The 15181-nt window shown below is 40.9% G+C and overlaps 1 protein-coding gene and 3 non-coding genes across 14 annotated transcripts in view; 1 reads left to right on the forward strand and 3 right to left on the reverse strand.

Moving 5' to 3' along the window:
- chl1b (cell adhesion molecule L1-like b) overlaps positions 1 to 8504 on the forward strand; it is a 69750-nt gene extending 61246 nt beyond the window's left edge. For 6 of the 11 annotated variants that reach the window (XM_030419487.1, XM_030419492.1, XM_030419490.1 and 3 more), the window contains 5 exons: positions 1980 to 2087; positions 2261 to 2422; positions 2824 to 2955; positions 3928 to 4000; positions 6064 to 8504. In XM_030419487.1, the coding sequence (XP_030275347.1) occupies positions 1980 to 2087; positions 2261 to 2422; positions 2824 to 2955; positions 3928 to 4000; positions 6064 to 6268 (680 nt within the window). In that variant the 3' untranslated portion in view covers positions 6269 to 8504. The remainder of the gene's footprint in view (positions 1 to 1979; positions 2088 to 2260; positions 2423 to 2823; positions 2956 to 3927; positions 4001 to 6063) is intronic. The other 5 variants (XM_030419495.1, XM_030419496.1, XM_030419497.1 and 2 more) reach the window with 2 other exon arrangements.
- Positions 8505 to 13905: 5401 nt separating this feature from the next.
- trnak-uuu (transfer RNA lysine (anticodon UUU)) lies at positions 13906 to 13978 on the reverse strand. The gene has a single exon. It is a non-coding gene; the product is annotated as a tRNA-Lys (tRNA).
- A 511-nt stretch (positions 13979 to 14489) lies between these two features.
- Positions 14490 to 14562, reverse strand: trnaf-gaa (transfer RNA phenylalanine (anticodon GAA)). The gene has a single exon. It is a non-coding gene; the product is annotated as a tRNA-Phe (tRNA).
- Positions 14563 to 14777: 215 nt separating this feature from the next.
- Positions 14778 to 14850, reverse strand: trnak-uuu (transfer RNA lysine (anticodon UUU)). Its single transcript has one exon. It is a non-coding gene; the product is annotated as a tRNA-Lys (tRNA).
- Between the last annotated feature and the right edge of the window lie 331 nt (positions 14851 to 15181).

Here is a 15181-nt window from a genome sequence, read left to right on the forward strand (position 1 = left end):
ACACGTCAGTATATTGACCAGAACAGTCACCTGACATTTCCATGTAATCTTCAGCCGGGTAAACAGCAACACCGCTCTGGGACAAGTGGTTGTCTGGGGCAGCAGAGAAAATACAGAGAGGAGGAATGTCCTCCTGGACTATGCTGAGTATGTGAGCTCATACTGGGAGGGTGATATTTACAGAACTCTTGAGATATGTGGATAAGTTGAAGCTTCTGAAAGCTCCTATATGAGAATATTTCCTTGCCTCTCCTTATGAAAAAGCCACCTGACTTTGAAGGGGCGTCTTCCAGGGCACCAGCTCCCTGCTGCTTGAGCAGCTGCTTTCTACAGCATTTAATAGCAAGCTGAGAAGCGCGGCCGGTGACAAACCACGGCAGCCAGCCTTGGGATATTTTTAGTTCTGGGGCCCATGTCAGTGGAAGTCATCATACAGTTCCAATGATTAGAATTACCGTAGTTGCAGACTAATCCATCAACATTAGTCAGAGAATATCATTTGCAGTGGTTGGGATGGACAGCACAGACGCAGGTGTCCTTGTGTGCTGAATTATCACCTGAGCAAATAATGCACCTGAGCTGGGACACAGCAGAAGATTTGCATGTTTGCCATGGGGAAATGAAGTGGATTGTGCTTTGTTGACTGGCCTAGACAGCTGCTGTCAAAGCTTACTTTTCCCATACTAATGATGCACATCATTCACCACATTATTAGATTTTAGTTTTTTCCCAGTTGGGTATCAGAATGCTTTATTGTACACTTCTGAGGTTTTTGAAGTTTAGCACAGATGAAATTTACTCATGTTTGATAGCGAATAAAAGGATTATTAAAGCCAACTAATAATTGGATATATAAGAGAAGTAAAGAGAGTATAATCAGAGCTGTGGCTACCATTTAGTCACTTTTAGTTGATCCACCAGGGGGGTTATGTTTTCACCCATGTCTGTTGGTCAGCTGGTTTGTCAGTGGGATTGCAGAAAATCTACAGAACAGATTTCCACAAAATTTGGATGGATGATGGGTCTCAGCCCAGAATAGAGCCCATTAACTTTAGGTGCAGCATTTTTTTCTTCTAGTTTCTTAAACATTGTGATAGGGCATTTTTTATCATTTTTGTCAATTTCTCAGGGAATAATGCATGGGCCTTAATGAAAAAAAAAGCAGGCATATTAAGGCGGCTGGTATGAATGACTACAAATGGGGATTGTAGGGCCTTGGCAGAGGTATGCGCCATTCTAGTTCACTTGAATTTTACTAATCCAACGATTTTAATAGATTCATAATGAAAATAAAAAAGTTGTATGTTATTATTATTTAAAAAATAATAATATTAAACATAAATGTGTGTTGTTTTTTTAATTGGAACTATTTAACTCATCGTGGAAAAAGATAAACAGTTTATGATATATAACTGAACAGTAAATGTAATGAAAATTATAAGAAAAACAGAAGCAATCTGACTGTTTTCATAGGGTCTCCTCTGACCAACAAAAACTCTGTAGGGGTGAAGTGGCCTCAACACTGAGTTTTACTGTCAGAATCTGAACGAGAGTTGACCAGTGTGGGCGTGTAAAATATATTTCTATGATGTGATGACATAACAAACTGTATAGCACATTCAGGACACTTCACACAATGCTGACGGCACATCTCCCATAAGATTTCTGTAGATCTCCATTTAGCTTCGCAGGCTCCATATAGTGATTTCATTTCCATATCCACATTACTCTTGTCGTTTTTATTGTTGCGGGATTCACCCGATGTCCCCCTCCATCAGACGTAATTGATGCCTCCTTACGCTAGTGTTAGGAAACAAAAAAGCATGCTCGCCTCTATAATGGAAGGTGAAGAGCAACATCCTTCATCGCATAATGGCAACACTCCCAACCTCTTCATGATAGCTTTGATCTGCTTTGTCCGTCACTAAACCATCTCTGCCATTTCTCTCCTCTCTCATCTTCTCTCATTTCTCCGTCAGTCCCAGTCCTGTTGAATGTTAGCTCAGCTGTCAGCGACAGGTTTGCGAATATCAGCTGGATATCTGGAGGAGAGCACACAGAGTTTTACATTGCATATATGAAGAAGCGTAAGCTCATATGTTTTGCTGTTCGTTTGAGTGATTTTATGTTAAATGTGTAGGTGAAACAGCTAACTACTTAGATGTTTTCTGTCTGAAATGGCCCCTCATGTGTCTTCATACATATCTGAACTAGATTTAGAGTGTAGTGTTCTCATCCTGATCATTCACCCTCTGCACAGGTGAGGGTCTCTGGAAGATATCAGAGGCCTTAAACACCTCTAAGACTTTCCACATCATTGACGGGCTGGAACCTGGGACAGAGTACACTGTGCGCCTTATTCCTAACAGCCGGGTTGATAATTCTAGTGTATTTGAAGACGTTATCTCGACCAGGTCCGCAGGTGAGGAGGGAAACCCAAAATAGCTCCAGTTAACACAAGAAAAAAGAAAGAAAAGCAGGCAAAACTAATTGACCTCTCATTGAACAGAGTTCGGCTGCACCGAGCGTGTCCTTGAGCAGTGACTCAAGCCGCGGCGTGTGGTGCTTTGCGGTGTCACTAGGATTTAATTTAGCCACGCAAACTCGCTAGCAGGAATTACATTTGTACAGCGTTCCTTACTTGATTAATTAGACAAGCAGGATTAGCTGTTTAATATTAATATTGGAGCGTTTCCAGCGGCAGCACGCCCTGCCACCTCCTGCCTTTGCATCAGATAGGCTTTGTCGATTGTAAACATTCAATCAAGTGTCGTGATGAAAAGGCCAAGGCGTGTCAAAGTCACAGGGTTTTGTTCTCCTCAGGTCTGGCCAGGGAGGGTGGAGGGATATCCACCCAGGGCTGGTTCATCGGCCTGATGTGTGCCATCGCTCTCCTCACACTCATTGTGTTGATCGCCTGCTTTGTCAACAGAAATAAAGGAGGGAAATATTCAGGTAGGTGCACACTTAGAAGAACACGCACACCTAACATGCATGAATACTAATAGCTGCTCCGATCATTTCATTATATTTCCATTTCTCTGTTTGTTGCTATGAAAGAAATAATCAGTCACCCTTACAAACCATTACAGGAGTATGTAAGCTGATATGTTTTTTCTTTTTCAGGCCACAGAATTATTTTAATGCAAATGTTCATAAAAAAAAAAAAGGCCTGTGTATTGATAGGAAAATGAGCATTTCTACCATATGTCCAGCATTTGAATTTTACATTATTTAGACACGCACCTTTTTCCAGCAGCAATCTAAACAAAGTGCAGCCCACAGCGTGACAAAATGCAAATGCTGCACATGGGGCCGCTGCACAGGGAATGATGACATAAGCTCCGTGGTATCTCAATGTTATTCCTGCTGTTGGGGACATGAGAGTCCTTATCGGCTTTATTATTCACAGCTAATGGCCATCAGGTTGTCGTCTGGGCAGCGATCGCTCCACTCGTCAGCAGAAAAAAGAGCGAGACGCAGCGCTGTCCTTTGTTTTCTCATTAAGTTCTCATTATCACCCGGAGCCCCAACAAGCTTTTCTTTCATTTGCCCGAGCCATTTTTTTTTTTCTTTTTTTCTTTTCTGTTACACCACATATAGAATTGTATATATTCAGTTGCTCTATATTAAATATTTTTGACATTAATTTAACATTTGTATAAAAAGAACATGCATATTAACGCTTGATTGTATATATAATTAAGATTTATATTTCAAAATATCACAAGAAAATGTATCTGAACATCATTTATTTGACATATTGCAGTCTTTTGCAGCTTGCACTGACATTCGTTGAGTAAGTGCAGGGGATCAGGGACAGACACTCGAACATATTCAAACAACGCAACAGTCAGGGGATAAAATGATCTTCATTGGCTGCCATCTCTTGTGGAAATCACTGATATCTTCTCATTTTGTGAGCAGTAAAAGAAAAAGAGGACCTTCACCCAGACGTGGAGTCCCAGGGCATGAATGATGACACATTTTGTGAATACAGGTAAGCATAACCCTCTGAGCAGTATTTCACCACCTCACCGCAATTCACGTGCAATATTGTATGAATTTTTCTTGTGCTAGCGGTCGTTTCCATCCTCTTCTCTCAGTAATTCTTTCTGCTTTCCTCCTCTGGCTGAAACCCAGCATGCACGAGGTTCACGGGAAGCCTTGCACTTCTTCTGTTCAAGACATTTGATGGACCGAATAACTGTAAAGTATGTGATAAACAGCAGTAGCATCCCTGAGCTGTTTACACATGAGGGTAGTCAGAGTGGTAGCATCCCTTTATAGGACACTGTGAGCTTTGATAGCGTTGTGTTGGTGTTTGTGATAGACATTGCATCATAAAGGGAGCCGCCGGGCCGTTCAGATGTGGCACTTTCTGTCCGGGTGAGCTAAATGCAGGCTGCCCAGTGCACAGCAGGGGGCTAAAACCAATCAGTGTAATTGAAAGCAGCTCATCTCCAGGGCAGTAATATCTGGGCACGTTTCATTAATCCTTTAGTGGTCCAATTCATAACAGTCTACCGCAGTATGAGTCCCAGTGTAATTCTCCAATCAGTGGGATCTGCACAGCACAACAAATGCTGATGTGATGAAGTCAAAAAGTGGCTCAGTGTGACAGGATTTAGACTCATGGTGTCTCCAAGAGCTGTTTGTACTAGCTATTAATAAATCACGAAGTTTTGTGAAAAGAACTTCCAGAGTTTTTTGGTGAACCATAACACTTAAACCTGTTGCTAGGAAACATCTGTATTCAAAAATAGTATCATAAACAGTAAGCCACCATAGCTTGTGACATAATTTACAGAAATAATATTTTTAAGGGGGAAACAATATTTTGAACGTCAAGGAATAGGTCAGCATTTTGGGAAATACACATAACCACCTGTAAAAACACAACATATAAACAGGTGTAAACAATATGTTATATTATATTATTATTAATTAATTGAGATGCTTTAGTGCTGGAGGGTGGATTTTTACTTTAAAACATACAAAAATGAGCTGAAATTAATAACGGAATGTGAAGGAATAATAGATTTTTGATATTAAGTTGAAGACGTCTATGTATTACTACTGCTGTAGAGATATCTATTGAAGTTAGCATGCTAATCAGTTAGCTCCTAGCCAGTTTGTACCTCAAAAGGTGATAGTCCAATAGTAAACACTGCCAGTGCCCCCCTGATGCTCAGAACCAGTCCAGGCAGGGCTAGCTAGTATCCTGCAAGCTGCACAGCTAACTGAGCTTACTAGCCAGCGGCAGCTAAAGTTAGCAGCAGTTAGTGGTTACTCTGGTGATATGCTGCCCCCTGTTTGTTGTGAGCATGAATTTGACAGGTTGCCAGTTCTTACATATTACACTTTTAAGTTGTTTAATGCTGCTGGACTGTGGATTTCTTTATGATGGAATCAGGTCGGATTTTCCGCGACAGTCCAAAGAATATGTTCCTGGTCTGTGTGCCTCTCTCAGCTCACTAACAGAGAGCAACAGTTGCTAACTTTGGAGTCTGCAAAGATAAACTACGACCGCTTACCACTAAAACAGAGAACTTCCACAGAGCCCCTATAATTTAGCATGGGCTACTCAACATTACTTGCATAGTGTTCTGTAATTTTCAGTTTAATGTGCTATTTTTGTCATTTTAAGAAGTTTGACTTGACTTATAGCATGCGGCTTCAGGGTTAGGGTCCACAAAGTTACTTATGGAGCTCATCATTTAAAAGTACTTAATGTTTAGTAGTGTGGCAGTTAAAATGTGTTACAGGACCACAGCATGAGCAGCCTCAATAATCAACACCCATTTAATGACCCCTAATCTTTTATCCAGTCATTACCTTGTCTATGTATTGATGCATAATGATTAATATTGTTTTAACATATGCGTCTCTGTGATTATGTCCCATCGGTCAGCCAGAGGTAAATGCTAATGTCAGTCAAAGAGGCTCAATGTAGCGGCACTGGTAGCTGGAGCATACACCCTTACCTCCTCTCCAGTAAGCCATAGAGTGAAGCCATGGGTGAAATGAGGTGGTTCTAAATCCACTGTTCCTCTTTTGCAGCGACAACGATGAGAAGCCACTGAAGGGCAGCCAACACTCGCTGAGCAGAGAGATCAAAGCGGGGGACAGTGGTGACAGTCTAGTGGACTACGGCGACGAGGATGTTCAGTTCAACGAGGACGGTTCTTTTATCGGCGAGTATGCCGGGCGAAAGGAGAAGAGGGTGTCCGCTGAGATCAAAGCCACCGTTCAGACCCCGGCATGAGGAGCAGAACCGTCAACCATCGTCCCCCTGGACACCGTTTTCATTTAACCTGCTGGGAGGAACAAATGAAAGAGGAATCAGACATTATCCATACCGAGCACAAGTTTTGTGTCAAATGTAATGCGTCATTGCCAACTGCACACTGCCACTCTCATTTTATAAAGCTCTGTTTTGTCAAGTTGCAACAGAATGACCATTACTAAATACTGTGTATATATAGTGTATATTGTATGTGCGGAGTGTCTTTTTTTTATAATTATTATTACACAAAAGATTTAGAGGGCTTGGATTTTCTTTTTTTGTATCTCCATTTCTTCAGCTGCAGTACTGTTTATACAAATGTTTCACTCTCCATTGCACATCATTACATGCAGCATTGCCTCCGATGTCATCTTGTAGAAGACCACATATAAGTGGAGATATCAAGTTGATATTTTGAATTGGAGCAAATATTACTGACCTTTTATATTTGAAATGGATTCATTAAATATGTTGTAAGATGTGTATAAAAGTTGCCTATTAACTTATTTTTTTTCCCAGTGGTTTTATACCTGACAAAATAACAAGGACATTTACATATCCTTACATACCATAAACACTGATCTTTTAGTCATGAATCTCCCTGTGATGTTATGAGAAAATATAATTTAGTTATGTCTCGTTTAGCCTTTACATTCTCTCAACAGTATAAATCACAGTCCTCATTGTGTGCTTACTGTAACAGCCCATTACCCATTCACTTAAAAACAGATTATGATTAGAACGTGTGTACATCATTCAGCTTCTTATCTGAATTTTGTAAAACTACGAGTAAAATTACAATTCAATCCAGTTTATAGATGAAATTTTTACCAATAGCTGTTATATAACTGAATGAATTTTCTGTAAAAAAAAACAAACAAAAAAAACCCCACAAAAATTCATTTTAGTCACAGAAGTAGCTACATGGTCTTTAAAGGAACGGTTTGACATTTTGGGAAAAGTGTATTTGCTTTCCTTCTGAGCAATAAATTACAGAATTGATACTACCTTCCTGTCTGTACAGTAGATATGAAACTTTGGAGCTGGTTGTCACAGCCTAACATGAAGATTGTGAACTGGTAAATAGCTAGCCTCGCTCTGTCAAAAGGCAACAAAAAATTGTCCAACATCACCTCTAAACCAAATATGTCTCATCTGCTTAATCTGTGTAACAACCGTAGTATGCAAAATAACGTTTACAGATGAGAATTACCCTGAATTCAGAGCAGATCTGCGCATGTTGTTGCCTGTGAACAGTGAAAAGCTTGCTGTTTCCCTGCTTCCATGCGAGGCTAAGCAACCTGACTGCTAGCTGTGGTTTCTATAAAGTTGATAGACAGTCTTATAAGTTATGAAGCACATTTACCAAAACATCAAACTATTCCTATAATGCAGTTCTCCAGTGATTTAGGGTTGTTTATCCATTATGATGGAGGACTACTACTGACACTGTGTAAAAAAAAAAAAAATGTACATTGGTAAAAAACAGACTGTCCATGGCAAAAATGCTGACTAGCTACCACACTTCCCATAATCCATCTCTCTTTCAGTAGAAAGATTCTACAAGGTAAATGCCCAAATTGTTAAAATTCCACGCCCCCTTTTTGAAATGTCTTATCTCAAAGTCATGTTGAGGTTACCCCTGTGACATCACTATGGTGTCATTCGGTTTTCTTTTCCAGACTTGACAATGCACCTGAGACACAGAACATTAGCCTATCCAACAGTATTTGTACACTGTAGACAGTAGACTGCCCCTTTTGAGAAGGAAGTGCGTAGAACCTGTAATCAGATTAGTTTCATCTGGTTGCATCGCATTCCACATCTCCCTACCCTGCTGAGATACAATTCACTGTAGTCACTGTTACATCAGTCCTAACAAGCCTTACTCTGTTACGTTCAATATACTGCCATTCAAAACACAACCACTATGTTGTTCTGCATTAACGTTAGCACCATATTCAGAAAAATTGCAATGTTTTGTAAAAAAAAACAAACAAACAAACAAAAAAAAAAAACAGTCATTGCATGTTAAGAATGTTAATTGGTGTTTTTTGATGTCATTAAATTGCTTTAATTTCTTACCTCCTGGTAAAGGTCTGACTGCCTGTTTGGTCACAACCATCACATTATTTATGTCTTGATATCCACAGAACTGTTTGTATTGCCCCCACGGCTGAATACATGACTGAATAAATCTCTGTCTTCACCTCCAGTCAGCAGTAAAGTATGACTTGAGAGAAAGCACTTCCTATTGAAACATCCTCATTCCCTCTGAATAAAATTGAAGATGTATGAGAAATAGTTACACATTTCGCGGCGTGACTTTAACAAATGTCACACCGGGGTCAAGTCTCTGTCTGAGTTGAGCATCTTGTTTGATTACCTCGGCTGCAGGAGAGAATCATGAGAAATCAAAGGAGTGGGCTCAGGCAGGCACTGGATCATGGAGCGAGAGCTGTAATCATGTCTGATGCTTGATGGCAGGGAGTGGAATGTGTCAGCGTGAGGGTTCTCACTGCACGGGTCACATGTGCCTCAGATACTCTGTCATCACACAGCCCGGGTTTGCCTTCGCTGCAGCAGTTCGAGGCTTCAGATTTCACAAAAATGACCTTCAGGTGTTGATAACTGACCCCGTGGTAGCCACAGCGCTGGTCCTTAGCTCTTTTTACAACAATATCAACAGCTGGATGTGTCGCTGTACATGCAATTAGTGGTGCGGGAAGCTACTTAGAGCTTAATTCTGCAATATAACAATTATTGCTCTCTGGAGAGAAGCTGAATTACAGCACAGCTGGAGGAATGCAGTTTGGACAAAGCCTCTTAGAATAAACACTGTGAAAAAGGACAATATGATACAACACATACATTTGTTGGATTTGAAAGTCGATCTTAAAGTAATGCAGCGCTCACATTGCCATATGTGTACTTTGAAAGAGTTATTGGTCGCTGTAATAATCCCTGCTGTCCACACTGTCATTGTGTGTGCTTGTATGACTTGAGCTGGAGGACACAATCCTCAATCGTTCTCTACTAAAATGAATTCTGAAGTTCAACTGAAATTATGGAGCTTTAGCTGGTTGAGTTAGTGAAATTAAATTGTGACCATATCCTTCAGATTCGCCGTCTTCCATCAACCGGTAAGCCATTCAGCATTCACATGGGCACTTGCAATCAAATCACAACCTTTTCTACTCTGTTACATTTGGTTAGATTTTAAATGATTACCTAGGCCGGTTGGCTTGAATCTACACATTGTCAACAATCTGCGCGTATCCCCGAGAAAAGGCGAGAGACTGGAGGGACATCACAAAGAACTGGAGCCTCCAGTGACTCTGTTTAGTGCGTGTGGTTTATTTGTTGTGTTTTTTAGCTATTTAGCACAGCTAAAGGGAGGATTCTAGAGACAGCTCAACTGCATACAAAGTCTTAATTGGGTACAAAAATTTGCTTGGGTGGCATGGCTCGTCATGAAGATGAATCCGCTTCGTAAGCATACAGAGAATAGAGGGAAAAAAGGAAACAAACTGGAGGTAAACAGCGAGGAAGTGAGTCAGTGGTGGCTCCTGAGTTGAGTCGCTGGCTGAGCTTCTATGAATCCAGCATGGACATAATAACGACTCTGATTTATGACAAGTTAACTGTTTATGGATATGTATGTGGATTCCTGCAAGGAATGTCAGATTGGTTTAATCGTAGTCGCCATAGTTCCAACAGCTGTGCTGCAGAATCTACTAGTCAAGTTGCGGATAGAGCACCAAGCAACTGGATACATTTAGTAAAAAGCGCCAGGCAAGTAATTGGGGATACATTTAAGTTGTTTGAATATATGACTGATATTATACGTTGCTGCTTCATTTACAGCTGGTGATCACAGTGGCTCAGGATGTGAGGCATATCCTCACAATGGTGCAAATACCAAACTGAGTGATGAAGTGATACCTGTGTAAGAGTGGTCCTACTCTGCGACTGATCGTGCCTTCACCATTGTACAAATCGTGTTTTTGCGTGCTGATCCTAAAGCGATTGCCGCATCGACAGACAAAACAAAGTGTTGGTACACACTGCTATACAAAGTCAAACTGAGTTTAATACACATGAAACATTATGTTAAACTCTGTTGTGTATTGGGACATTCATGCTGCCAGACTTATTATTATTAGTAGTATTTTGGCATCCGGAGCACCACAGCCTGAACGCAAGACCCCCATTCAAAAAACGTGCCCTTACAACCAAAGTTGGTCCCCGGGGCTGCAGTGCTGTGCTCATAATAGCTCGGATGGGTCAAATGCACTATGCATTGTACTGTGTATATTATGATAAAACTTGTAAGCAACTGGCGTGCAGACAGACGTTGTAAAATGGAAACAAAAAAAGAAAGGAAAAAAGAAGAACTTGGTTTTGTCAATGCAGCGCTCAAAAATGTAGATATGCTGCCCAGCCATGGGGATGCTTCCTAAAGTGATCGGGGAGGTCAGGGCATCATTTACACGGAAGGTCACACAGTGGTTCTCCATTACCAGCAATCTTCACATGCAAAATTTCATCTCGTGCATGCTCATGACACTTGTTGACAGTTGCAGGAACCTGCAAAAGTTCTCAGGGGTAGCTGGAACTAGTTCAGGTCCAGCTCTGTCTTATAGTTATTCTCCATATGCAAAATCACCCAAAACATCACTATCAATTCATTATCCAGCATTCACCCTTTGTAGGCCTCCTGTTAAAATGTGTCGGCATGGTATTGGTAGCTTAATGACACAGAGAACAGCTGCAGCGGATTCAAGCAGCAATAAGATTTCAACATATCCATAGACAGCTTTAAATATAAGAGTATCCCTGCAGCACAATCCACCTGTGGGCACAGCATGGTCCAAACACTCACATCTTCAACCATATATTGCTTCCTTTTTAGCTTTGACTTCTTTAATTAGAGCCCCTTTTTTCTTTATTCTTTTTAAAGTCAATGTGAAGCACACCGAGTTCTCTCTAATGTATAATATGAGCTCAATGAATTACGTTTATGCTTTTAGAGCACTTAACACCAGCCTTTCAAGGCTACAGAAGATGTTCATGTACATGGGGAACACACCTTAGTTTTGTATCTCATCACTACAGAAATACATCTCACGTCGTAACGATTCCACCAGTTCCTTTGCTATTGATATTTATTCATGCATTTACACTACATACATTTTGAATCAAGTCATAATTATCTACTTTTCTTCTACTCTTTCTAAAACGTACCTGCTTTTTCCCCACTTTAAAGCATTTAAACTTTTACAACTCTAAACGTATTGAAACTAGGCTTGACGACTGCTTGGTAATGCTCAAGCAAGGTAAAGTTTTTAAGTGGCAAATACGCTAACATTGTTTTACCTTTCACCATGTACCCAAGTCGTGCTGCTTGTTTGTGTTCTCTCTTTCTTTTCTTTCTCTATTTCTGTTAAATTTGGACCAAGAACCAAAGCCAGCTGTTACAGTAATGCCACCTCAGAAATGTGGAAGCTCACAAACACGGAGGAGGCAGCTCTAAAAAGTGAAGTAAAGCTATTCTGAACTGAGCAACAACAACACAGAGTTGAGCAGGCCTGTACCGCTCTAACCGTGCTTCAGCACTAAGAGGAGCTAATAAGCAATACAGAAAAAAAATCTCAAATGAAACACTAATGGCTGCGGTGCAATAATGAGTCTTTGGTGAACATTCTCCTGCCCTGATTATTATAGCATCAAGCTGTGTGTGTGTCTGTGTGTGTGTGTGTGCTTGCACGGGTTACACACATTTTATGACCAAACCTTTTTTTCTGTGAATGTTTTGATGGAGGAAGTGACATTGCACTACCTATTGGACAAAAACAAATATTTATATGACAAGATGGGTATAGCAAAAAAATAAAGAAAGACACAAGAACCATGTTGCTTTTGTTTTAACAGCAGAAAAATAATCGAAAAACAGGTGCCTTTGGATCATCAGCCTAAAACTAAAAGCTTATAGCAGTATGGCCAAAACAGAAAAAAAAAAAAAATCATTTAGCGGTTTAATAACACATTGCATATAAATAAGGGATTGGTAAGGTATCACATGAAAATAATCCTCTGATTAGATTAATGTAATGAGAGGTAAAAACAAGGCTGAAGAACTCCCTAAGCAATCCACACACCAGATGACCCGCAACTCGCATATTAGGGAACTATTCAGCCTGGCTTTGTAATTGCCAGCTGTCATTGTGACGCTTACTTCGGGATATATTTATGTTACCATGTGCAACTATCTGGCTGACAATGAAATGTGTGCGTTCAAAGGTGGTACCTCAGAATGATGTAGAGCAAAATCAGCATTGACCGATTCTCTAGTTATGTATGAGGAAGCTTCATATCCCCTTTTCCAAAAGCCTCTAACCAATTAACTTAAACATGCCAATAGCAAACTCAAAACCAATAAATCAACCATGAGATGAGTGAAATCATCGATGCCAGATGCCAAACTGAATCACAGCCACTTGAAACTCAGTCATAGGTTTCGACAACAAATTAACATCCAGTAATTAGCTTTACCACATTTCAGTTCTTGCTTTTAGGCAAAAGCCTATCACAGGGAGTCAAACACTCTCCATTACCTGAGGAGACTGGTCAGATGACCTCATGCTGTTGTTCAATCACATCTGCCAGCCTTGCTGTACTTGGTTTGTCTCAGCTTGGCAGCCCAGAGCAGATTTGCCTTTCCATCACAGCTGGGCTACCTGCTTCAAGGTGTGTCTTAAACCAGTGACACGCTTGCTCCGATTCCCCCAGTGCTGTCTAAGAATCACTGCTAACAGAGTGGCTTCACTTATTCATGATTGCCAATGACTTCTCCACAAAAATAAAATTATGTTCAGCTCGTGCATCTTCAGTGAGAAGCTATCTTGCATCCTGTGATGCAACAGTGCATTTAGAACAGTTTAAACCAACAGTAATGTTTAGAATTTTGCCTCTGCTTATGTTAAGTTTAAATTAATAACAGTTCAGGTTAAAATTGAAGAATTTAGAAAATAAAATTGAGGTAGATGGTTTGACTCTGCTACACTATAAATGGATATCATTTCAAGATGAACTCTCATGCTTTGCTTAACGTCTGATATCTTAAAGGTGCAACATATAAGAATGGGCCAATGGTTGAATTTATACTCAAAACAAATAAGTATAATCAATTTTGCCATGTAGTTAGTGGTCTAGACTGCTAGCATAAGACCTTTAAACTGTGAAGTGCAGGTGCCAGCTGGTTAGTATTTTAATTAATTCAATACAATACAACAATGCAATGACAGCAATCTCTTATTCCCTTACATTCTGCCGATAATTATGAACAACTTTTTTTTTTTTTCATGATAATATTTTGGCCAATTGCTGTGTGGCACATCATTCACCTTATAGAATAATTCAATAGTCAGCAGTCACAAACACATAACTAGAATGTGCGAGTTCTGCTTGTCCATTGTGTTCTTGAAGGATGTCATAACAGAAGAGCAATGATTCAATGTCAGCAGTTGGCCGAAGGTTCAATCTGCAAGAGCATTCATGTGAGCAGTGCCTTGGTGAAATGGTAAATGGAGCAGCCATTGTGAGGATCCTCGTTGCGCCTGAACAGGGACTTGAACCCTGGACCCTCAGATTAAAAGTCTGATGCTCTACCGTCTGAGCTATCCAGGCTCTTGCAAATGAAAACGGGTGTTTTTACCAAGACCGACACTGTTCCACGGTCAACTGATGAAATTTCCATTACGCTTCATGTTGCTCTATCGAGTACATGTTGCAAGTGGAGCCAGGATCCCACAGTTCGGCTACTCCACAAGGAGAACGGAATTTGCTTTTGCCGCAAAAATGGGTGGGGTTCCAAGCCTGGACAAGTCGTGCTAGATCTGGTAGTCCATTGTCTTTTTGAAGTCACATGTGTGAGTTGTGTGGCTTTCATACTTCGAATGTTTTGGAAAGAATTATCTTGGCCTGTTCCTGTGTGGCACCACATGCGCCTTTTAAATACGTTCAATAGTCAGCAGCCACGCGCATACAAGGACAAGCGATTTGCAAAACGTGGAGCGGAATGTGCAACATCCAGCCAACCTACACCACTGATCCATGGCTGGGCAAGAGGCCCTCAGGTTGGAATTGAAAGCTCTGTCACGACAGTGTTAGAGGAAGTGAAGAACGTGCGGGTGGCATTTGCTGAAACCCGGGATCCAACCAGGGACCTTCAGATCTTCAGTCTGACGCTCTCCCAGCTGAGCTATTTCGGCGAGCACAGCAGTAAAAATCTGCAGTTTTCAGCGATCCATTACATGATGAAAGTGCTCTGAAAAGAAATACTAAAAGTCAGATTAAGGGCAACAATTCAAGAGAATGCATTATTGTCAGTGAACGGTCAGCCGAAGGTTCAATCTGCAAGAGCATTCATGTGAGCAGTGCCTTGGTGAAACGGTAAATGGAGGAGCCATTGTGAGGATCCTCGTTGCGCCTGAACAGGGACTTGAACCCTGGACCCTCAGATTAAAAGTCTGATGCTCTACCGTCTGAGCTATCCAGGCTCTTGCAAATGAAAACGGGTGTTTTTAGCAAGACCGACACTGTTCCACGGTCAACTGATGAAATTTCCATTACGCTTCATGTTGCTCTATCGAGTACATGTTGCAAGTGGAGCCAGGATCCCACAGTTCGGCTACTCCACAAGGAGAACGGAATTTGCCTTTGCCGCAAAAATGGGTGGGGTTCCACGCCTGGACAAGTCGTGCTAGATCTGGTAGTCCATTGTCTTTTTGAAGTCACACATGTGTGAGTTGTGTGGCTTTCATACTTCGAATGTTTTGGAAATAATTATCTTGGCCTGTTCCTGTGTGGCACCACATGCGCCTTTTAAAT

The sequence above is a fragment of the Sparus aurata genome, chromosome 6 (assembly GCF_900880675.1).
Source record: "Sparus aurata chromosome 6, fSpaAur1.1, whole genome shotgun sequence".
Lineage (NCBI taxonomy): Eukaryota > Metazoa > Chordata > Actinopteri > Spariformes > Sparidae > Sparus > Sparus aurata.